Source organism: Camelus ferus, chromosome 2 (assembly GCF_009834535.1).
Source record: "Camelus ferus isolate YT-003-E chromosome 2, BCGSAC_Cfer_1.0, whole genome shotgun sequence".
Lineage (NCBI taxonomy): Eukaryota > Metazoa > Chordata > Mammalia > Artiodactyla > Camelidae > Camelus > Camelus ferus.
Genome location: NC_045697.1, coordinates 18,899,814 through 18,925,144, shown reverse-complemented (window position 1 = coordinate 18,925,144; position 25,331 = coordinate 18,899,814). Strand labels below are relative to the sequence as shown.

Genomic DNA, 25,331 nt, shown 5'->3' with positions numbered 1-25,331 from the left:
TTGATCTACATTGCACTCTGAATCAATCCTCTGCCTATACTTGATTATGTAACATTATGTAGTGATCATTTCAAATATATTAACTAAGTGATGCAGTGGACACATTCCACTGAACAATATTAAAAAGTAATATTTGTTATTATCACCACCCATATCAGCAGAAAAGACTTTAAGTATTGGGAAGCCATCAAATTCACAGTGACTGATACAAATTTTCCAGAATCTGATTTTAATTTAAAGCTTGAATTTTATCACTGCCAACACATAATGGTTTCTTTGGAGTGATGAGCTCACTTTGCTCATTTTAGAGAAAATTTCTGCCAAATATCCAAGTCTGAATAAGTTTGTCAGTAGCTTACTCTTGTAAGTAAAGACACTGTTTCACTAAAAAAGAAGGAGAAAAGAAAAAAAAAAAAAAAAAGAAAGAAAACAAGCCAGCAGTTCAGCTTCAGCCTGTAACTCCTGAAACTCAGTTAATTGCTGGAGTGCTTTTCCTCTAGATAATCATCTTATTTCAATATATAGTGGTAGTGCTTTATGTATATTTTCTGTTTCCTAAAACAGAATATTAAAAAAATGTATATTTAAGAAAAGAAATTCAATAAAATTGTTCACTGTTTCACTAAGTACACTCAAATGAAACTGGCTTTTTTTTTTTTTTTTTTCCAGAAACTGTGAATGTGTATAGTGAAGAATATAATGACTATTAGCACAGTTTGGTACCAGTTCCTTGATTTGTGCTAATACACCAGCACTTAAACCCACAGTCATTGCTTTTGTACCATCAGTGCAAATGTCAGCACAATTTTTTTTAAAAAGGTCTTTGTATCATATGGAATAGTTTTGACCTGAAAGGGTCTTAGACAAGGGTCCACAGACCACACTTTGAGAACCACTGTACTAGACTATAGGCTTCTAGAGGACACATGTCTTTCATCTCTGTATCCCAAGATCCAGCACAATAGCTGTCACATAGTCAGTACTTCAAAAACATGTTTTCAATGAATGCATTTGCACTAAAGATTTCTTAGACTTACAACTGCAAAACCCCATGGGGAACACAAGATGAATTAAGACCCTGTCCTTGTCATATGGAGTTTTAGTTCAGAAAGGAAGATAGCCAATAAAAAAACTAATTCACTATGAGAAAGAAAATATGTTAGTTACAACAGAGGTATCAACCATAGAGAAAGGAACAATTAACTCTAATTGAAGAAGCTGGAAAAGAGAAGCAGAGGAGTACAGGCTGAGCAAAAGTGTGGGAATGTTCTTATGCTCCTTCAGTCTGTGGAACAGCACAGTTCCAATAGAACACAGGAAGGAATAAAACGGAGGATGAAGTTGGAAAACTCCCCCATTCCTATCTATCCTGCTCACCAGTGCCTGACTACTGCTCCTAAAAACCACTTTCAAGTCTCCACCCTCCTCAAAAGACCTCAGTGACCCCTTTCCTGCCTACAAAATAAAAACAAACTCATTCTGGTATTTACACTCCTCTAAAAATCTTATCCCACCCAACTTATACAACTTATCTCTCTAGAAGTGCCTTACAACAGAACCTTCTGCTTAGACTTCTCGCTATTCCTACATTGGGAACTCACTCCTATCTTCCCATTTTGAGTGCCATCCAAGCACTCTCCAACTGCAGCTGTTTCCTTTCAGTATGGTTATACTCAAGTATATGCCTATTCATTTGCATTCTTCTTTCAATATTTAATTGAAAACCTACATGTCAGTTGCTGAATATAAAAAGAAAAACAAGGCATAGTCCTCTCTCATTCTTGAGAAAAAGAGGCTCAATTAAAACACGTTGGGAAAGTGGCCAAGATGGTGGAGTAGAAGGACCTTGAGCTCACCTACCCTTACGCGCACACTAAAATCACAACTAACTGCAGAACAACCATCGATGAAAAAGACTGAAACCTACCAGAAATGATCTTCCACAGCTAAAGACATAAAGAAGAAACCACAATGAGATGAGTAGGAGGGGTGGATTTGCGATATAATCAAATCCCAGACATCCTGGGTGGGTGACCCACAAACTGGAGAATAATTACATTGCAGAGGTTCTCCCACAGGAGTGAGCCCAACATCAGGCTCCCCAGTCTGAGTGTCCAGTACCAGGAAGAGACAGCCCCAGAACATTTGGCTTTGAAGGTCAGCAGGGCTTAACTGCTGTCCCCACAGGTGTGAGGGAATTAGAGACCTCACTCTTAAAAGACATACACAAAATCTCATATGTGCCAGGATGAAGGGCAAAAGCAGTAATTTCATAGAAGCCTGGGCCAGACCTACCTGCTGGTCTTGGAGAGTCTCCTGGGGAGGCAGTGGGGAGCTGTGGCTCACCCTGGAGACATACAATGGTGGTGGACATATTGGGGAGTATTTGTCTGTATAGACTCTCCAGGAGGCTGACATCTTGGGTCATTAGCACCAAGACCTGGCCCCACCCAACAACCTACAGGCTCCAGTACAGGGATGTCTCAGGCCAAACATCTAAATGGGTGGAGACACAGCTCCACCTTCCTGAGCCTATAGCCATTTCTAGACATGCCCCTACACATGGCCCTGCTTGCCAGCGAGCTAAGACCCAGCTCCACCTACCAGGGGGAAGACACCAGAAGCAAGAAAACTACAATCCCACAGCCTGTGGAAGAAGTCCACAAATGCAGGTCAGTCCCTACCCTGGGACCAGCAGACCCCAGGGAGAGAGGAGTGCACAGTTGGAATGCATAGAGCATCTCCTACAGAGGGCCACTTCTCCAAGGTCAATAAACATAATTAAACTACCACATACACTACAATACAAATAGCAATTTAGATAAAATGAGGTGGCAAGGGAATATGTTCCAGACGAAAGAACAAGATAAAAATCCCAGAAGAACTAAGTGATCTGGAGATAGGCAATCTACCCAAGAAAGAGTTCAGAGTAATGATGGTAAAGATGATCAAAGAACTTGGGAGGAGAATGGATTCACAGAGTAAGAAGACAGACATTTTTACCAGAGTTAGAAAACAGAATTGAAGAATATAATAACTGAAATGAAATACACTGGAAGGAATTAATAGTAGACTAAATAATGCAGAAGAATGGATCAGTGAGCTGGAAGACAGAGTAGTAGAAATCACTACCACAGAACAGAAAAAAGAAAAAAGAATGAAAAGAAATAAAAACAGTTTGAAACCTCTGGGAAAATATCAAGCATACTAATAGGCATCTCAGAAGGAGAAGAGAGAGAGTAGGGGCCTGAGAAAACATTTGAAGAGATAATAGCTGAAAACTTCCCTAACCTGAGAAAGGAAACAGTCATCCAAGTCCGGAAAGTGCAAAGAGTCCTATACAGGATTAACCCAAAGAGGAACATACCAAGATTCACTGTAATCAAAATGACAAAAATTAAAGAGAGACTATTAAAAGCAACAAGGTAAAAGCAACAAATAACATACAAGGAAACTCCCATAAGGTAATCAGCTGATTTTTCAGCAGGAAACTCTGCAGACCAGAAGGGAGTGGTACAATATATTTAAAGTGATAAAAGGGAAAAACCTACAACCAAGAATACTCTACTCAGCAGGCCCTCATTCAGATTTGAGGGAGAAATCAAAAGCTTGCAAGCAAAAGCTAAAATAATTCAGCACACCAAAGCACTTTACAAAAATTGCTAAAGGAACTTCTCTACACAGAAAAGAAAAGGCCACAACCTGAAACAAAAAAATTATGAAATGGAAAAGCTCATCAGTAAAGGTAGGGAATCATCCACACACAAACTAGTCAGGAGGTTAAAAGACAAAAGTAGTTAAAATCATTTGTATCCACAATAAGCACTTAAGGGATATATAAAACAATTAGAGGTAAAGTATGACATCAAAAACAGTAAATGTGATCAGAGGAAACTACAAATGCAGGGTATTTAAAATATATTTGAAATTAAGAGATCAACAACTTAAAACAATCACTTATACATATTGACTGCTTTACCAAAACTTCATGGTAACAACAAACTGAAAAGCTATAATACATTTACACACAAAGGAGAAAAAAGGAGTTCAAACATAACACTAAAGATAGTTTTCAAATCACAAGAGAACAAACTAATAAAGGTGAAAAATACCCACAAAAACAAATCCAAAACAATTAACAAAATGGCAATAAGAACATACACATTGATAATTACCTTAAATGTAAATGGACTAAATGCTGCAATCAAAAGCACAGACTGACTGAATGGATACAAAAATAAGATCCATATATATGCTGCCTACAAGAAACTCACTTCAGGTCTGAAGACACATACAAACTGAAAGTGAGGGGATGAATAAAGTTATTCCAAGCAAATGGAAACCAAAAGAAAGCCAGAGTTGCAATACTTATATCAGACAAAATAGACTTCAAAATAAAGACTGTTACAAGGAACAAAGAAAGACACTACATTATGATTAAGGGATCAATCCAAGAAGAAGATATAACAATTGTACATATAGTTCACCTAGCATAAGAGCACCTCAATATAAAAGGCAAATATTAACAGACATAAAAAAGAAATTGGAATTATCCCAGTAATAGTTGGGGGGCTTTAACACCACACTTACATCAATGCAGATGATCTGGACAGAAAATCAATAAGCAAACAAAGGCCTTAAATGACACATTAGACCAGATAGACTTAATTGATATTTATAGAGCATTCCATCCAAAAGCAGCAGAATACACATTCTTTTCAAGTACACATGGAACATTCTCTGGGATAGACCACATGCTGGGCCACAAAGCAAGCCTCAATAAATTTAAGAAAATTGAAATCATATCAAACATCTTTTCTGACCATAATGCTATAACATTAGAAATAAACTACAAAAGCAATTTTTAAAAACTGCAAAAACACGAACAGGTGGAGGCTAAACAATATGTTACTAAACAACCAATGGACCACTGAAGAAATCAATAAGGAAATGAAAAAATATCTAGAGACAAATAAAAACAAAAACAAGAAGATCCAAAACCTATGGGACACAACAAAATCAGTTTTAAGAGGGAAGTTGATAGTGATACAAGCTTACCTCAAGATATAAGACAAATCTCAAATAAACAACCTAACCTTACACCTAAAGCAGCTAGAGAAAGAAGAACAAACAAAATCCAAAGTTAGCAGAAGAAAAGAAATCATAAAGATCAGAGCAGAAATAAATGAAATAGAGACTAAAATAAAATAGAAAAGATCAATGAAACTAAAAGCCGGTTCTTTGAAAACATAAACAAAATTGATTGAAACCTTTTGACAGACTCATCAAGAAAAAAAGGGAGATGGCCTAAATCAATAAAATCAGAAATGAAAAAGGAAGTTACAATCAACACTACCAAAATACAAAGGAACATAAGAGACTACTATGAGCAACTATATGCCAATAAAATGGACAACCTAGAAGAAATGGACAAATTCTTAAAAAGATACAATCTTCCAAGACTGAATCAGAAAGAAATGTAAAATATGAACAGACCAATTACCACTGCTGAAATTGAATCACTAAAGACTTCCAACAAACAAAAGTCTAGGAACAGATGGCTTCACAGCTGAATTCTACCAAACATTCAGAGAGTTAACACCTATCCTGAAACTAATCCAAAAATTGTAGAGGAAGGAATGCTTCTGAACTCAATCCATGAGGCCATTACCCTGATATGAAGGCCAGACAAAGATATCACAAAAAAAGAAAATTACAGTCACCAACCCCACCCACCCCATCCTATCTTGAGAATCACTGTTGTGAACCAGTGTTCTTGACAATTCACAGATCTCTGTGACAACTCAAAACTCATCTATGATGAACACAGATGCAAAAATCCTCAACAAAATACTAGCAACTCCAACTCCAACAAGACATTACGAGGATCATATACATAATCAAGTGAGAATTATCCCAGGGATGCAAGAATTTTTTAATATCTTCAAATCAATCAAGGTGATACACCAAATTAAAAACTGAAAGATAAAAACCATATGATCCTTTCAACAGAGACAGAAAAAGCTTTTCATAAAATTCAACAATCATTTATAATAAAAACTCTTCAGAAAGTGGGCACAGAGGGAACACACCTGAAAATAATAAAGGCCATATATGACAAACCTATGGCTAATATCATACTCAACAGTGAAAAGCTAAAAGCATTCCTTTTAAGATCAGGAATAAGACAAGAATGCCCACTCTCACCACTTTTATTCAACATAGTTTTGGAAGTCCTAGCCATAGCAATCAAAGAAGAAAAATAAACAAAAGGAATTCAAACTGCAAAGGAAGTAAAACTGTCACTGTTTGCAGATGACATGATAAATACTAAAGACACCACCAGAAAACTACTAAATCTCATTATTGAATTTGGTAAAGTTGTAGGGTACAAAATCAATATAGAAATCTGTTGCATTTCTATACACTAACAAAATATCAGAAAGAAAAATTAAGGAAACAATCCCAGTTACCATTTCATCAACAACAATAAAATACCTAGAAATGAATCCACCTAAGGAGGCAAAAGATCTACACTCAGGAAACAGTAAGATGCTGACTAAAGAAATTGAAGATGACACAAACAGGTGGAAAGATATACACTGTTCTTGGATTGGAAGAAGCAATATTGTTAAAATGACCATAATACTCAAGGCAATCTACAGGTTTAATGTAATCTATCAAATTACCAATGGCATTTTTCATAGAACTAGAACAAAAATTTTTTAATTTGTATGAAAAACACAAAAGACCCCGAATAGCCAAAACAATCTTGAGAAAGAACAGAGCTGGAGGAATCATGTGCCCGGAATTTAAACTATACTACAAAGCTATGATAATCAAAACAGTATGGTACCAGCACATAAACAGACACATAGATTAATGGAACAGGATAGAGAGCCCAGAAATAAACCCACACACTTATGGTCAGTTAATCTACAACAAAGGAGACAAGAATATACAACAGAGAAAAGACAGTCTCTTCAATAAGTTGGCGCTGGGAAAACTGGACAGCTATATGTAAAAGAATGAAATTAGAACATTCTCTAACACCATATATAAAAATAAACTCAAAATGGATTAAAGACCTAAATGTAAGCTTGGACATTATAAAACTCCTAAGGGAAAACATAAGCAGAACACTCTTTGACATAAATCGCAGCAATATTTTTTGGATCTTTCTTCTACAGTAATGGAAACTTATGCAAAAATAAATAAATAGGATCTAATTAAACTTAAGAGCTTTTGCACAGTAAAGGAATAATAAACAAAATGAAAAGACAACCTATTGAATGGGAAAAAATATCTGCAAATAATATGACCCACAAGCAATTAATATCCAACATATATAAACAGCTCATACAACTCAACATCAAAAAAAAAAAAGAAAAGAAAAGAAAAGAAAAAAACCAACCAACCCAATTAAAAAATGGGCAGAAGACCTAAATAGACATTTCTCCAAAGAAGGCATACAGATGGCCATCAGGCACATGAAAATATGCTCAACATCACTAATTATTAGAGAAATGCAAATCAAAACTACAAGGAGGTGTCACCTCACACCAGTCAGAATGGCCACCATCAAAAAGTCTACAAATAATAAATGCTGGATAGGGTGTGGAGAAAAGGGAACCCTCCTATACTGCTGGTGGCAATATAAATTGGTACAGCCACTATGGTAAACAGAATGGAAGCTCCTTAAAAAACTAAAAATAGAGTTACCATGTGTTCCAGCAATCCCCACTCCTGGGCATGTATCTGGAAAAAATGAAAACTAATTCAAAAAGATACATGCACCTCAATGTTCACAACAGCACTATTTACAAGAGCCAAGACATAGAAGCAACCTAAATGTCCACTGACAGATGAATGGATAAAGCAGATGTGGTATATATATAATGGAATATTACTCAGCCATAAAAAATGAAATAACGCCAATTGCAGCAATATGGATGGACCTAGAAATTATGCTAAGAGAAAGACAAATGTCATACGATATCACTTATATGTGGAATCCAAAGAAATGATACAAATGAATTTGTTTACAAAACAGAAATAGACTCACCAACATAGAGAACAAACTTATGGTTACCAAAGGGGAAGTTGCAGAGGGGGATAAATTAGTAATTGAGGATTAACATATACACACTACTATATATAAAACAGATAAACAATAAGGACCTACTTATAGCACAAAGAATTATATTCAATATCTTGTAATAACCTATAATGGGAAAGAATCTGAAAAAGAATATATATGTATAACTGAATCACTCTACTGTATACCTGAAACATTGTAAATCAACTCTACTTCAATAAATTTTTTTAAAATGTTGAATTGGGTATGTCCATTTCTTCCTAATATTTTTGTTTCCTTCTAAAACTGTAGATCAGATTTGTTTCTGTAACTGTAGCAGTCCCAGTGGACATACACTGTAGCCAGAAATGAGTTTAGTTTCAAATTGGAAATGTTGGCTCTGTGCAAGCTGACCACGCCTTATAACCAATCTGTGTCATATAATTCGAGCTCTACTCTGGTTCCTCTCACCTGAGGATGGATCCCTCATTGGTTTTCGTCTGATGACACCGCCAAGTTGATCCACTTCTCTGTCAGCACTGGCTGTCTTACACTCCTTACTCCACATCTTTACTTCCTTAGCCTCCCTCACAATATACTTTATGCCTGAAACATTAGTAATCAGTCTTTTCCCTCTCATTTCAACATGGCCTTATCTAATTCAAGAACCCTACATTACCTTCTCTAAGCAACTTAGTACAGAAATAAAACATGAGGAGATATACTTACTTATACACAGCAAACCCACATTTCTACAGTTATCTAATCCCTCAAGCACACAAATTCTGTGGGGACAAGAAGTTCCTTATTTCGTAATCCTGTACATTATAATTCATCTCTACACTGTCTTACTTTCCAAGATGAAAGGACATGAAAAAAGCCTAGGCAGATATTGGTAAAGATGAAACCACTCTCTGGTTAACAGCAAACACAAAGAGTCACTGAATTATTAATTTATGTATCAACTGCAGCAGTTCCATATGGAGCTTCCTCTAATATATGCCAAATCCCACCCTAGAGAGAAGAAAAAGACAGAAGATAGTAAGCTCTAATCATGGCACAGGACTTTAAATACTAATATATGTCTACTCATCCATGCCTAATAGAAAATATAATTAGAATCTATTTAAGTAAACATATTTAATTTTCATTTCCCTAAAATAAATAATAAATAAATGCCAGATTCTTCGCTCATTTTTATGATCTCTAAATTCTCTATTCATGGTACATATTTCTGATAATGATGAATAAAAACAAACAATATTTGAGATATGATTTCCTAACTTTTTTAGTAAGGAACACTAGCATTGTAATGCTCTGTGGTTCTAGACTCATGACAACATCCTATCAGCTATATTATTCCTTCTCTCTTCAAAGCCTATCTTCTTTCAGGTTCCTTCCTTTCACAATTCTATTATTTATAATAACAATGTGAGCAACAAGACTTACCAAGCACTTAATGGAATGCAAATAACATTTGAGGTCTTACACAACATCCATTTTAAACACAAATAATGTGTGATACAAAATAACAATGTTAATCTGGTGCTAGACATCAAATTTGGAATTAGGTTATCTCTCTAATGTCTAGAGGATGAGTTAGCAAATTCAGTTTTAAGATGTAGGCTGTCTTTGTAATTTAAGAAAACTCAGCAATCAAACAACATAACCTTTTTTCCAGAAACACAAAATTCCGTGTTATTATACTAAGATCTTAAACAATTAAACTTCAATTTATAAAAAGATACATTAAAATAAAATCACTGTTTAATACTAAAAGAGAAGAGCTAGTGGCAGGGGAAAAATCTGAAAATCATTCATATTTGGCTTTGAAAATATTCTATGTGATTTTATTTTTCTAATTAAGTTGGGCCAACACGGCTCTAGCACTTTCTGAACATGCTTGGACAAAATGAAGGCAGTGTAGAAAATGCTGGTGTCAGGAAAAATGCCCTACTGATTAAATTTTTAAAGTCATGTAACAAACAGGCAATTGTTTAAAAGTATATTATCAAAGCTGATTGTAAGGTTGCTTTTAAGAGTTAGATGATTTCTATTAAATGTCTGAGCTACTGGATATAAACTAAAGCAAAGTTGTTACTACATATTTTTCAACCCAAGACTGTATTAGTTTTAAATGATTTATAATTATATTTTTAAAAATATGAATCTATAATATTATATATCTTTTATTTTATTTATCTTAAGAATCAGCCTAATACATGTTTTTGAGTTTCCCATGTAACTATCTCCTTTCCCTGCCTTTATTTTTCCTTCCCTGCTCTATTTTTTATTACAGCAAGGCAATTAACTGCCTGAGGTTATATGTATAGATACATAATCATTTATTTGAAATTCCAAAGTTTTCTTCATTACTGAATTGGTGGCAAAATCTGTCCTGACTTGTACTCATTTGTTGGCAAAAATCTGATCTGACCTGAATTGATATGAGACTATTTATAGCCCTTATTTATCACACTTAGTGTTAAAATTCATACATTTTGCTGCATAAATATTAATATGTTTAATTACAAGGTAATATAAGATAATGGTAGAGATACTAAATAACATACAAAATATGCATGAATTTCTAGAATTTGAAAAATCTGAATTCCAAAACATATCTGCCCCTAGGTTTTGGATAAGGGATTGTGGACCTGTATTTATTTGTAACACTATGATCGCTCCATGAGGGGAGAACTTTATTTTTATTCATTGTTGTATCCCCTGGCCTGGAACTGTGCCTGACACATAGTAAATACTCAATAAACACTTATTGAATAATCAAATAAATAATTACATTGAATTAATACAAGTAGAGTTCAAAACAAAAAGGAACAAAAATATTTCTTCAAGGCAGTCATCTCCAAATAAAGTTATATTTTATATAGGTCTTGAATCTCTTACTTGCAATTCTAAAATACAAAAAGCTTTGAAAACAGTTTTCTCATTACTGTTTTCTTTCTGGAACTTCAGGCTATCTTATAAAATTGAGAAATAGTTATTAACTTATTAGATTACAAATCAGAATAAAAAGAAATATTTAAAAGAAAAACATTTTTAAAGAAAAGCAGAGTCCCACATCAAACTTTGAATTCCTTAAGGTAAGAATGCTTTTAGAAAACTTTTATCACTAGCAAAGTGTCTAGCACATAGTTGGTACTCAATATATATATATTGTTAGAATGAACATTAAAAAAGAAGAATTGAGATTTATTCCATTTAATAAAGACATGCTGAGCACCTTTCTCATGCCAGTCATTATGCTAGGTGTAGAAGACAGTAGACCAAGACAGACACAGTCTTTTCCTGCCTTCATGAAACTCAGATTTAGTGGGGAAGGCAAACATTTAAATAATACAAAAGCTAAAGTTCCAGGTACTATGGATCACCAAAAAAGGAGTACCTAAATTAAACTGGGAGGTTACTGAAGACCTATAAAACTTAGACAGTCATGGCTGAAGGGTAGAGGGTGAAGAACAGTGCTATCAAGCTTTTAGGCCTAATTAAGGACTTTATACATTTTTCTAAGGGCAATGAGAAGCACTGAAGGGTTTTTAACAAAGGAGTGATACCTCATTCCAACTTTTAAAGAACACTCAGGCTTCTATTTACTGAGCACTTACTATGTGCCAGGCATATTATCTTGTTCAATCCTCACAAAACAGGCCCTGTATTTCCAAGTTGTATGGAGGAGCTGGTGGCTGGTCAGTATCCCTATGTAGAAAAAACAGTAGAGCCAAACAAACAAGCAAACAAAAATCCAATCATCTGAGGACAGAAGAGGGTTGCTGAGAGAACAAGAACTGGAGTGAACAGAAAGGGAAAAATCCTGTGAGACAAACTGCCTTCTGCAGCCACGTTTTCCCTGGGATCGTTATTCTGAGCATGAACAGAAAACCAAGAATCAGGTCAAACCCAGTATGAAGCCTGATGGAGGGCTCATAGGATGGATAGAGAAATAAGCAGAGCTTTGGCAGAGACTTAAGATCTTATGCACATGGCCAGTTTTCTCAAGCAATTCTTTAAACACTAGAACTCTGTGGGGTGGAAGACTAAAAACCTAACCAGAAAACCTGTGAAAAAAGTTTTTTAGCAGTCTGACAAGAAGAACGTTAGCGTTCAGGACCCAAGAGAGAAAATGATCCTTAGAATTTATCAAATTATTTGTTGAAAACTTAGGAGAGCCAGGAAAGAACCATTCGAAGAGCAAGCCTGAAAGTAAAACTCAGCCTCAACCCAGCACACTCCTAACTGGATTAATGGAATCAGTCACAAGACTATCTGCCCAGCAGAGAGGAGGGTAAACCCTCAATAAAGAAAGGTATCAGCAAATCTCAAACTCCCAACATACATGTATGGCTGAAACACTATACTGTACACCAGAAATTGACACAACATTGTAAACTGACAATACTTCAATTAAAACATAAATTTTAAAAATCCAAAGGGGGAAAAAAACGAAAGATATCAGAAGGAGGCATTACAATTTTTCAGACTCAATGGCATCAAATAAAAATTAATAGGCATGCCAACAGACAAAATCAGACGAACAAAATCTAAGAGAAAATAACATAAAATAACCATAGACAGAGATCCATATGTGATCCAGATATTAGTGTTAACTGACAAAGACTTTAAAATAATTACGAGTTATATTTTTTAAAAGAGAAAAACTGGACAAAGTAGATGAAAAGCAGATAATTTTACCTGAGAATTGGAATCAATAAAAGACAACTATCTGGAAATTTTAGAACTGAAAAATACACTAAATGTAAATAAGAATTCATTAGATGGATTTAACAAGAGATGTAAAATAGCATAAAACAAGATTAGTGAATTGAAAGCAAATCAAAAGAAAATAACCAAATTGAAGCACAAAGGAAAAAAATAATACAAAATAAAAAGAATACTAGAGATCAGTGGAACTCAGTGAAATATATAACATGAATAAATTGGAGCCTCAGAAAGAAAGGAGAGAGAAAAATGTGGCAGAACAAATATTTGAACAGATAATGACCAAGGATTTCCAAAACTGGAGAAAGATATCAATCCCAGATTTAAGAAGCCCCTGAAACTCAAACCAGAATAAATTAATATTTATAATTATTAGTAATATATAATATTATTATATATTATTGATAATTAATAAATTATTGTTATTATTCAAGGAACAATAACAACACACCAAGGTACATCTTAACAAGACTGCTAAAAAGCAAAGACAAAAAGAAAATGTTAAAACAGCCAGGGTGAGGGTTGGGGACACACCTTAAATGGGTAATAAAAAGCCTAATGGCTGACTTCATGACAGAAAACAAAGAAGCCAAAAGACAATGAAATGTCTGTCTCAACATGCTAAAAAAAAAAAAAAAAAAATTACTGCCAACTTTGAAATCTGTATGCAGAAAAAAAATCCTTCAAAAGTAAAGATGAAATAAAGACATCATCAGACAAATAAAACTGAGGAGCTTGTCACCAGGAAACCTGTACTAAAAGAAATAACAAAAAAGAGCTTATAGTAGAAGAAGAATAATCCAAAGGTAAATGTGGAAATGTAGGATGAGAAACAAAAAGGATAAAATTTGGTTAAAAACAAGTAAGTGTTGACTAAATACTGATGCTTCAAAACAATAATAGCAATGTCTTGTGGAATTTAAAATAAAATGCATGACAAAAATAACAGAAGAAAAGAGGTGTAAATAAGTAAAGTGTTCTAAGTTCTAGCATTACATTATAGGGAAATTGTAAAAGTAATAATTTGTACAAGACTATAATTAATCAATAATAAATGCTATAACCTCTAATAATAGGTACTTAAAGAACAATAAAACGATGTGTAACTATCACATTAATGGAGGTGAAATTAGAACAACAAATATATTTGAATAATATTTGAATAATCAAAAAGAAAGCCAGAAAAGAGAGAAAATAGTATATGAGGCAAATGTATCAAATTTAAAATAACAAATATTAAGACCAAAAATATAAAACCCAATATATTGGCAAATTCATTAAATGTAAATATACTTAATAATAAAATTAAAATATTTGTCAGCCTGGATTTTAAAAACAACTATATGATGTTGATGCAGAAAGGTTGAAAATGAAAGTATGGAAGAAATCATACCATGCAAACACTAACCAAAAAAAAAAAAAAGGTTATCAATATACTAACATCAGACAAAATAGACTTTAGGGCAAGAAACTTATTAGAGATAATGAAGAACATTTCATAATGATTAAGGGGCTAATCCATCAGGAAGATATCACAATATAAATCTGTATACAACCAATAAAATAGCCTTAAAATTAAAAAATAAAATAATTGAGAGCATTAAAAGAAACAGACAAATACATAACCATGGTGGGAGATTTAAATATATTTCTTTGAATAGCTGGTAAAAAGCAGAAAAAAGTTCAATAAGATTATAGAAAAACTGAAAGGCATAATTGACACCTGGACCTTAGTGGCTTATATAGATAACCTGATCCAACAGTGACAATATACACATTCCTTACAAGTACAAGAGGAACAGGAAGCAAAATTGACTATATACTGGACTGTAAAGCAAGCCTCAACACATTTTTAAAAATTTAATCAGTCAGAGAATGTTCTCTGACAACAGACTTTAAGCTGGAAATCAATAACAATGACAGGATACAATACATAGAAAATCCTAAAGACACACCAGAAAACTACTAAAGCTCATCAATGAATTCAGTGAAGTTGCAGGATACAAAATTCACATAGAAATCTGTTGCATTTCTATACACTAACAGCAAAATATCAGAAAGAAAAATTAAGGAATCTATCCCAGTTACCATCACATCAAAAAGAATAAAATTCCTAGAAATAAATCTACCTAAGGAGGCAAAAAATCTATACTCAGAAAACTCAGAAGACACTGATGAAAGAAATTGAAGACGACAAAAACAGATGGAAAGATATACTATGTTCTTGGATTGGAAGAATCAATATTGTTAAAATGACCATACTACCCAAGGCAATCTACAGATTCAATGCAATCTCTATCAAATTACCAATGGCATTTTTCACAGAACTGGAATAAAAAACTTTTAAATTTGTATGAAACACAAAAGACCCCAAATAGCCAAAACAATCTTGAGAAAGAAAAATGAAACTGGAGGAATCATGCTCCTTGACTTCAGACTGTACTAAAAAGCTACAGTGTCACAAAAACAGAGAGATCACTGGAACAGGATAGAGAGCCCAGAAGTAAACCCACACACTTATCATGGTCAATTAATCTACAACAAAGGACACAAGAATATACAACAGAAAAAAGACAGTCTCTTCAATAAGTGGTGCTGGGAAAAGTACACAGCTACACATAAAAGAATGAAATTAGAACATTCTCTAATACCATATACAAAAATAAACTCAAAATGGATTAAAGACCTAAATGTAAGCCTAGATACTATAACTTCTAGAGGAAAACAGGCAGAACACTCTTTGATGTAAGTCACAGCAATATTTTTTTGGATCCCTCTCCTAAAGTAGAGAAAATAAAAGCAAAAATAAACAAACATGATCTAATTAAACTTAGAAGCTTTTGCACAGCAAAGGAAACCATAAACAAAATGTAAAGACAACCTACTGAATGGGAGAAGATATTTGCAAATGATATGACCGATAAAGGATTAATATCCAACATATGCAAATAGTTTATACAACTCAACATCAAAAAAACAAACAACCCAATCAAAAAATGGGCAGAAGAACTGAACAGACATTTTTCCAAAGAGGACATACAGATGGTCAATAGGCACATGAAAAGATGCTCAACATCGCTAATCCTCCGAGAAATGCAAATCAGAATCACAGTGAGATAACACCTCACACCTGTCAGAATGACTATCCTCAAAAAGAACACAAACGTTGGTGAGGATGTGGAGAAAAGGGAACCCTTGTACACTGTTGGTGGAAGTGTAAATTGGTGCAGTCACTGTGGAAAACAGTATGGAGGTTTCTCAAAAATCTAAAAATGGAACTACTACCTGACCCAGCAATTCCACTCCTGGGCATATATCTGGAAGAAAAAACAAAAAAAAAAACAAAAAACAAGGACACTAATTAAAAACAGCAGCATTATTTACAATCACCAAGATAGGAAGCAACCTAAAAGTTCATCAACAAATGAATGGATAAAGATGTGGGTGTGTTTGTGTGTGTGTGTGTATGTGTGAGTGTGTATGGTGTACTACTCAGCCATAAAAAGAATGAAATTTTGCCATTTGCTGCAACATGCATGGACTTGTAGAGCATTATGCTAAATGAAATAAGTCAGACAGAGAACGATAATTACAGTATGATATCACTTATATGTGAAATGTAAGAAATAAAACAAACTAGTGAATATAACAAAATAGAAAGACTCACAGATATAGAAAACAAACCAGTGATCACCAGTAGGGACGGGAAGGGAGGAGGGGCAATACAGGGGTAGGAGACTAAAAGGTACAAACTCAAACTATTAGGTATAAAATAAGCTACAAGGATATACTGTACAACATGGTGAATATAGCCAATGGTTTATAATAACTATAAATGGAGTATAACCTTTAAAAATTGTGAATCACTATATTGTATATCTTTAATTTATATAATATTGTACAGCAACTATACTTCAAAAAAAGTACAAAAAAGAAGCAAATATCTCAACTGTTTGGAAATTAAGCAATGTACTTCAGGATAACCCTTGGGCCAAATTTTTAAAATGACAAAAAAAAGTTACAGAATGTTTTAAACAAAAGGACAGTAAAATTATGACTCACTAAAACAGTGGAATGTAGTTAAAGTAATGCTTAGGGGAAAAAATCATAACCTTAAATATATATTTTAGAAAAGAAAAAAGTCTTGAAAACTATGATCTAAGCTTCTATCTCAAGAAACTAAAAAAAAAGAAAAGAACAGCAAATCAATCCCCAAGAAAGTAGGAGAAAATTAGTAATAAAGATATGATCCAAAATTAAGAGAAAATCAGCAAAGCCAAAATTGGTTCTTTGATGAGATTAGTAAAATTGATAAACCTACAGCAAAACTGTTTCAAAGTATATATGCACACAAATTTTCATTATCAGAAATTGTGATAGACTTTTCATACATTAAAAAGAAAGAAAAGTTCATTATAAACAACTTTAAGCCAATAATTTATATCATTTAAATGAAATAAACAAATTCTTTGAAAAACACAACTTACCAAAACTGACAATAGAAGATACAGAAAATCTGAATACTTCTATATCTATTAAAATTGAATTTCTTCCTTAAAATCTTACCAACACAATATTGAAGGACAAAGTTGGAGGACTGACAACTTCAACTTATTATAAAGCTACCAAAATCAAGACAGTGCGTAATGCTGAAAAAATAGACAAACAGATGAATAGAATCCAGGAATCAGGTTCCTTGGTATTTACCCAAATTCGTTGAAAATTTATGTCAATACAAAAATCTACCCATAATGTTTACAGTAGTCTTATTTATAACTGTCAAACTTGGAAGCAACCAAGATGTCCTTCAATAGGTAGGTGGATGCATAAACAAACTGATACATTCACACAATAAATACTATTCAGAGAGAAAAAGGCTATCAAGACACAAAAAGACATACAGTAAATACAGATTGCTACGTGAAAGAAGCCACTTTGTAAATGCTACATACTGTATGATTCCAATTATACCACATTCTTAAAGGCAAAACTACAGTCAGTAAAAAACCAAGTGGTTGCCAGGGGCTTGGGAGAAGGGGGAGGGATGAGTAGGTGGGGCACAGAGGATTTTTAGGGCAGTGAAACTATTGTGTAAGATACTGGAATAGTAGATACACGGTATTATACATTTGTAAAAACCCACAGAACCCACATACAGGATTCAACACAAGGGCAAATCCTAATGTAAACTGTGGACTTTATCTAATAATAATGTATTGATATTGATTAGCTCACCAATAGTAACAAAAGTACCACACTAATAAATGCAAGATGTTAATAATATGGGAAATTGTGTGTAAGGAGAGAGGATGTATGGGAACTCTGTACCTTCTGCTCAATTTTTCTGGAAGCCTAAAACCATTCTAAAAAATAGTCAACCAATTTGAAACAAAACAAAACAAAAAAACTTTCCCAAAAGAAAATCTGAGACACAGGCTTCAATGGAGAATTCTTCCCAACATTTAAGAAAGAAATAACACACTCTCATAACACTCTTGCAGCAAACAGAAGAGAAACAAAGAGGGAACACTTTCCTACAATTTTATCAGGCCAGGGTAACCTTGATGTAAAACTTGTCAAAGACATTACAAGAAAGAAAAATTACAGACCAATCTTGTCCACAGACATAAATGCAATCCTTCAACACTTATAACCGGAGTTCTGCTAATGCATAGGATGTGGAAAGCCATAACAAGAGATGTCACTTCCACCTTAACAATAAGAAAAGCTATATAATCTACAAAATCATAACTTTTGAACCCATCAGAAAAATGAGGTTTTAAGACAATTGAGTGAACTAAATTCCAAAGAGTAACAAGCCCCTCCAAAGAGATGGGATTCCAAACTACTTCATGCATGGCAAAGCACAGAAAGAAAAGAAAGCAACCATACCAGCAAGAAGGAAGAAATCAGCTAACATTATAAGTCCCTTATGGACTAGCTGTGGGCTAGCATGTCAGTTTAGAAACACTGGGAGCTCAAAACACAAGGGGAATTCATACTCGCTTGCGTGCTCTTTTCCATGGGTCTCCACCAGGTGCCCACACAAAATACTGGCGGCAGAGCAGGGAACTGCAGAGAGCCCCTTTCTGTGGCACAGGTGTGCAAGAGAGGATAGGTTATCATTACAAAACAAGCATACAACAGTGCCACCTTGCCCAAACTCTCCTCCCATTTGAGGAAAAGGCCTTAAACCTCTAGGGGAGGCAACAATTCATTGCTTCTGGGGGTGAGACAGATGCAAAAACTGTCTTCCTCATGGAAAGGTAAGAAAACTCTCGCAGGCCCAGAATCTTACACCAGTATAAAGTAGAGGCAAACCAGCACTAGGGAGGGGCAGGAGTCTCTCCTTCACCAGTCACCTGCCACAAGGCAGAGTCTGGCTGCCAAAAGCAGAAGAGAAATGAGCACTGTCAAAGACCCATCCCCAGCGCACCTGGGCTAAGACAGGACCAGGAAAACAGAATGCCTGTACCTACAGCGAACTTTAAGACTGAGTAACAACAGACGACTGCTGAGGAAGGGATCAGAGGATGCAGAGAGACTTCCCTTTGTGGCACAGGCGAGCAGAGACAAAGGAAAGCTGAGGACATAGTAGAAACACTGAGAAAAACCCTCAGTACCCCAGGGAGTTATTGGGGCCTGCAGAATTCTTTGTGGCCCCATGAAGTTACAGGAACCCACTGAATTTGAAGCCTGTGGCACACTGAAGCTAATGACAGCAATAACAAAACTCAAGCCTAACTTGACTCTTGGCTGTACTGACTGAAGCCTCCACACTCAGTAGGGTTGTAGAACTCTTGAACAAAACTGTCTGTCTACTTGACCTAACTGACATGTGTGGAACAGCAACAGCAGAATGCTCACGCTTTTCAAGTGCACATGGAACATTTAACAAGATAAATAACCTGAATGGCCTTGCACATGTTTTTTAAGTGAAACTTTTTATTTAATACGTTCCCACAGAGAATACTGCAAGCCCCAATAACATTAGTGGGAATTCTACCAAACATTTAAGGAAGAAATAATATTAATTCTACACACATTCTTCCAGAAAATAGGAGCCAGAGGAACACTTCTCAACTTAATTTAAGAGATCAGCATTACCTGATATAAACCTAAACAAAGATATTAAAGTAAAACTGTAAATTAATATCCTTTATAAAAATATAAAATCTTCAACAAAATATTAGCTAATTGAATCAAGAATTATAGAAGGACAATGCATCATAACCAAGTGGAATTCATCTCAGGAATGCAAAACTGGTTCAACATTCAAATCAATCAGTATACTAACCATATCAACATATTTTTAAAAATCATGAGCATATATTATATCTACAGATACAAAAGAAGTATTTAACAAAATTCAACATCAATTCTTAAGAAACCCAGAAATACAAGAGAGCTTCTTCAACCTAATAAAAAGTATCTATAAATATGAAAACAAATATATGTATGTATGTGCATGACTGGGACATTGTACTCTACACCAGAAACTGACACATTGTAACTGACTGTATTTCAATTTTAAAAAGTATCTATACAACATTGCACTGGGGGCACTAGCCAGTGCAAGAAAAAGAACTAAAAGGTATACATATTGGAGAGGAAGAAGTTATTATAACTAACAAGGAAGTTTAGTAAGGTCGCAGGATACATAGTAAATATACAAATATCAGTTTTATTTCTGTTTACTAACAATAAACAATTGAAAACTGAAATGAGGAAAAAAAATCAGCATTTATAATGGTATCAAAAAATATGAAATACTTAGGGGAAAATCTTAACAAAATATATGCAATATTTGTATACTGGACTATAAAACACTGACAAGAAAAAAACAAAGATATAAATAAATGGAGAGATAAAGCATGTTCACAGGCTAGAAAATTCAATATTGTGAAGATGTCAGTTCTCCCCAAATTGATCTATGGATTCAACATAACCCCAATGCAAATCCAAGCAAGTTTTTGTAATAAGATGATTGCAAGTTTTGTAATCATTACAAGATGATTCTAAAATTTATATGGTAAAGCAAAGAGCCTAGAGTAGCCAAAGCAATTTTGAAAAAGAGGAACAAAGTTGGAGAACTAATCACCTGATTTCAAAACTTACTAGAAAGTTACAAAAATCAGAATGGTGTAATATGAACATAATAATAGATAAATAGATCAATGGAACAAAACAGAGTGTCATAAATTGTGTGTGTATACTAAATCAATTTTCAACAAAGGTGCCTAGGAAATTAGCAGAGATAATATAGATTTGTCAACAAGTAAGTACTAGAAATAGATACAATATTGGACATCCACATGCAAAAACAAAAGCAAACAAACAAACAAAAATCTTTACATTACATCATACACAAAAATTAACTAAAAATGGATCACACATCTAAATGTAAAAGCTAACATAGAAGAAAATTTTAGAACAAAACATAGAAGAAAAATTTTGAGACCCTGGTGTAGATTCTTAGGTAAAGCACAAAAAGCACATGTCATAAAAAAATGGATAAAATTGTATGTCATCAAAAGTAAAACTTTCAGCTCTTTGAAAGACCCAGGTAAGAAAATGGAAAGATAAACCACAGCCTGGAAGAAAATATTTGAAGATGTATCTCTGATAAAGGACTTGTGTCATATATAAAGAATACTTACAATTCAACAATAAGAGAACAAACAATTTTTTTAATGGGCAAAAGATTTCGACAGACTACTTCACTAAAGGAGATAAAAAACATATGATAAGATGCCTAAAACCTTTGGTCATTAAGCAAATACAATTAAAGCCATAATGGGATATCATCACACTCCTACTAGAGGAGTGTAATTAATAAAAATTAATTAATTAAAAACTGACATCAAGCACAAGTAAGGATGTAGAGCAACTGAAACTCTCAAAATTGCTAGTGGAAATGCAAAATGATACAGCCACTTTGGAAAAGTCTGGCAGTTTCTTATAGAATTACACGTACACTTACCAAACAACTCAGCAATTCCACTCCTAGGTATTTATCCAAAAGAAGGAAAACAAATATTTAAACAAAAACCTATACCAGAAAGAATATATCAGCTTTACTCATAATCTCTACAGCCTGCAACAACCCATAACTCTGTAACTGAAAATGCTGAGCAATCAATGAATAGATCAACAAAATGCAGTACATCCAAACACTGAAATACTACTCAACAATAAAAAGGAACAGAACTACTGACATACCAACAACGTGGATGAATATCAAAAGCATAATGCAAAATGACAGAAATCAGGCACAAAAATTTACAAACTGCATGATTCTATTTATGACTTTCTCAAAAAAGGCAAAGATCTCCTGCAATCTCTGCATCCAAAGAACCTAGCACATGAGAAAACTCTCAATAAAAACTGGGTTATATGGGAAATTATTGCAGGGTAGGTAGAGAGCAAGAAGGTGATAGATTGACTTGAAAGCCAAAAGGAACCTGGGGGCCCGGGCCCAAACCCATCTACAGGACCGAAAAAGTGAAGGAAGGTATAGCCCAACCTACCTCCACTGATTCCAGCAGCTTAAAAAATTAGACCCTGTAAAGGACTACAGTATGAATGAATAGTCCCAGCCTTTCTCTGACCTGAATAAGGGCGTGGTGTGCTCCACCCTTCTTTAAAATCTATTACCCCAAGCGACAGGCTGAGAAAGTGGAGCGTACACCTGGAAGCGAGGCTTTTCCGTGCCCAGGAGCAGTGCTGGAGAGACCAGAGGCGGGCTCGGGCTTAGGTCAGCTGGGTGCAGGAGGAGGCGCCGCATCCCGCGGTCCCGCGGGGCTCCGTTCCTTCCCACTCACCCTCACTTACCCAGGCCTGCCGTTCCAACTGAGCGTACAAATTGGAGCCCTTGAGCTTTTGGACAATCTGAGCAATAATGAGAGACAGATCCGACTCCTCCTGCAACATTTCCCCTGTCCTAGCCCGCCAAGCAGCGGGGGCAGGCCGCTATCGCGGAGAGAACCGGCCACGCCGGGGTCCCACTCAGGGCCAGTGACACTTCTCGGGGACCTTATTAGGCTGGGACTCCTCCAGCGAGCGTTACCAGGCAACTGCCGAGCCGTGTGTCCGTTCCTCTCTGGTCCCCCCCGCGCCTGAAGGTCCCAGCACCTGCGTTCCGCTGGCGGAAGACGACCTGCGGGATTGGGGGAGGGGAATAGCTTTTCATTCCATTGTTCCAGTTTAGTCTATGGTTGAAAGGCAGAAACAGGCGCTCTTTCCTCCAGAGCCACAGGGCCTCTGATGAACCATGGGAAATCAGAAAGTTGTGTATTTACGTGTTTATAAGGATCATTCCTCTCCCACCTTCCAATTGATGCAAAAACAGGGCAGTGCACACAGCGACATGGCAAATTACTTTCAAAATTATAAGGTTCTGACACTAGCTGTGTTAACTTGCTTAAATTTTAGAATTTACGTTTCTGCTTCTGTAAAATAATACCTAATTCACAATGCGAATGAAAACTGTTGGGGGGAGGGTATAGCTCAAGTGGGACACATGCCTAACAAGGAAAAGGTCCTAGATTCAATCCCCAGCACCTCCTCTAAAAATACAAATAAATAAACCTAATTCTACCTCCCCCCCACCCCCCAAAAGCTGTTACCTGACAGATCAGTAAACAAAAGATGTTGCAGCCATCAAGCCACTACAGCTCCCCCTGACAGTGATCCCAGAGGGAGCTCAGGATGAAGACCAACCAGCTGCCTGCTGCCAAGCCCTCAGACACTGCAGACTACACTCTGAATAGCAAAGGACTAGAACAAGTAAACAACAGAAATTCAAAGGAACTGGACCGCTGGCATCAATGCACAATACCTGGCCTTCACAATACTACTGCTCAGAATATTGTGATGGTAAATACAAATTCCAAATGATCCATTTGGTCAGGTTTGTCTATTAAAAACATCTTTGGAAAGAGGCAGGTAGGGAAAAAGAGTCAAAGTACTTAAGGCAATTAATGATAGACTCTACAAAACATCCTCCCACAACGCAGAATTTCTCAAACTTGTAGTTGAGTACATCTCCTCAACTCTTTACAATCTCCCCAGCATCCCACCCAGCCATGAATCTCCAGCCCACACCTCACTTTGAACCAAAGAAGAAAACTAAGGAGACAGTTCTTTTGAGATTGAGAGGGGTGAAGTGATTAATAACTAAAAAATAAGGATGCTAAGTTTGAGAAGGGCCATAAAGCATAGAGGAGAAAGCAGTGAAACTCCAGAGCAGAAGAAAAGGCATGGTGCCTAGAGTTTAGCTCCCTTCCTGCTTCCTGCTACCTTCCTGCAATTCCCTTGGAGTTGCATGAGTCCCTTCCTTCATTAGAGTTTCAGCTTTCTCATCTGTAGCAAGAGGATGAAATACCCATCTGAGGGGATATTATGAGGAACAAATGTATCTGTTATTAAAATAGCAGTAAATATTAATAAATTAAACATTAAAATTGAGATAATTCAGTAAAAATAATATCCAGTTCAATTGACAAGGGAATAGAAAGTACCCAAATAAATGCAGTAAAATATGTGAAAGTGCCCAGCACAATTCTCTTTTTTTAAACTACTTTTTTGAAATTTCTTTTTTTGGGGGGGGTTGTAATCAGGTTTGTTTGTTTATTTCTTCATTCATTCATTCATTCATTCATTTAATAGTGGTACTGAGGATTGAACCCAGGGCCTCCTGCATGCTAGGGACTCACTCTGCTGGGCTATACCCTGCCCCCCCCCACCGGCACAATTCTTTGTACAGATAGAGACTTTGGAATTTTTTTTTTTTTAAGGAGAGAAAAATTTGTAGCAAAACTACAAATTGCTTCTTAATCAGCAATTAAAAAGTTTGGATTTGATTCTGAAGGCATGTCCAAGCAAAAATAAATTTAATCCTAACATTAAAAAACTATTTTTCACATCCATAGAAGCAGGTGTGTTACAGCATAACTCAATTCTAGAATGCTCTCTGTTCTCTTTTCAATTCAGTTTAGCAAAACTTTTCAGAACAGATACTCTGTGCTAGGAATGGCAAGGGGAAAGCAGATATGAGTAAAAAATGGTCCCTTCTCTCAAGGAATTTTCAGTCTTAAAGGGATGGTGAGGCCAGTACACAAAGAGCTGTGAGGGTGGTCAGACACCTATCATCTCCCACCTGTGTATCTGGAAATGTTATCACTTTAAAGTCATTGTCTCGTAAGACACCGAATGTGCAGATTCCCATATCCATCCCACAAGGAAGAACTTTGTCTTGGAAATCCTTACTCTCCCCAGTGTGGGTGGATATTGGGAAAACACTCTACTTCTGACATTTTAGAATGAAACATGACCCAGCCTAACAGATGAATAGCAAAGGAGGTCCAAATCATCTGAGTAGTTGAAAATGTATAAACAGAGACAAAAACAAAATAGACGTAGAGAGAAGTCTCCTCAAAAATGGTCTTAAATTCAGAGCAGAGGTACTCTGAGCCAACATGTGCGTCCAGTCTTGACTTTTTGAGACCTGCTTTGC

General features: G+C 35.4%; 1 protein-coding gene across 7 annotated transcripts in view; it reads right to left on the bottom strand.

Annotated features, from left to right (window-relative positions):
* The window catches only part of TBC1D19 (TBC1 domain family member 19), a 138,044-nt gene extending 114,511 nt beyond the window's left edge, over window positions 1-23,533 (bottom strand). For 2 of the 7 annotated variants that reach the window (XM_032495346.1, XM_006188220.3), the window contains exons 1-2: window positions 23,443-23,526; window positions 22,649-22,973 (exon numbers count right to left, since the gene is read on the bottom strand). Coding sequence is in view for 4 of the 7 variants with exons in the window: in XM_006188220.3 (XP_006188282.1) it covers window positions 22,649-22,747 (99 nt within the window). In the remaining 3 variants the exon portion in view is untranslated. Of the gene's footprint in view, window positions 1-22,425; window positions 22,534-22,648; window positions 22,974-23,442 lie in introns of those variants that run through there. The other 5 variants (XM_032495330.1, XM_032495325.1, XM_032495314.1 and 2 more) reach the window with 5 other exon arrangements.
* Between the last annotated feature and the right edge of the window lie 1,798 nt (window positions 23,534-25,331).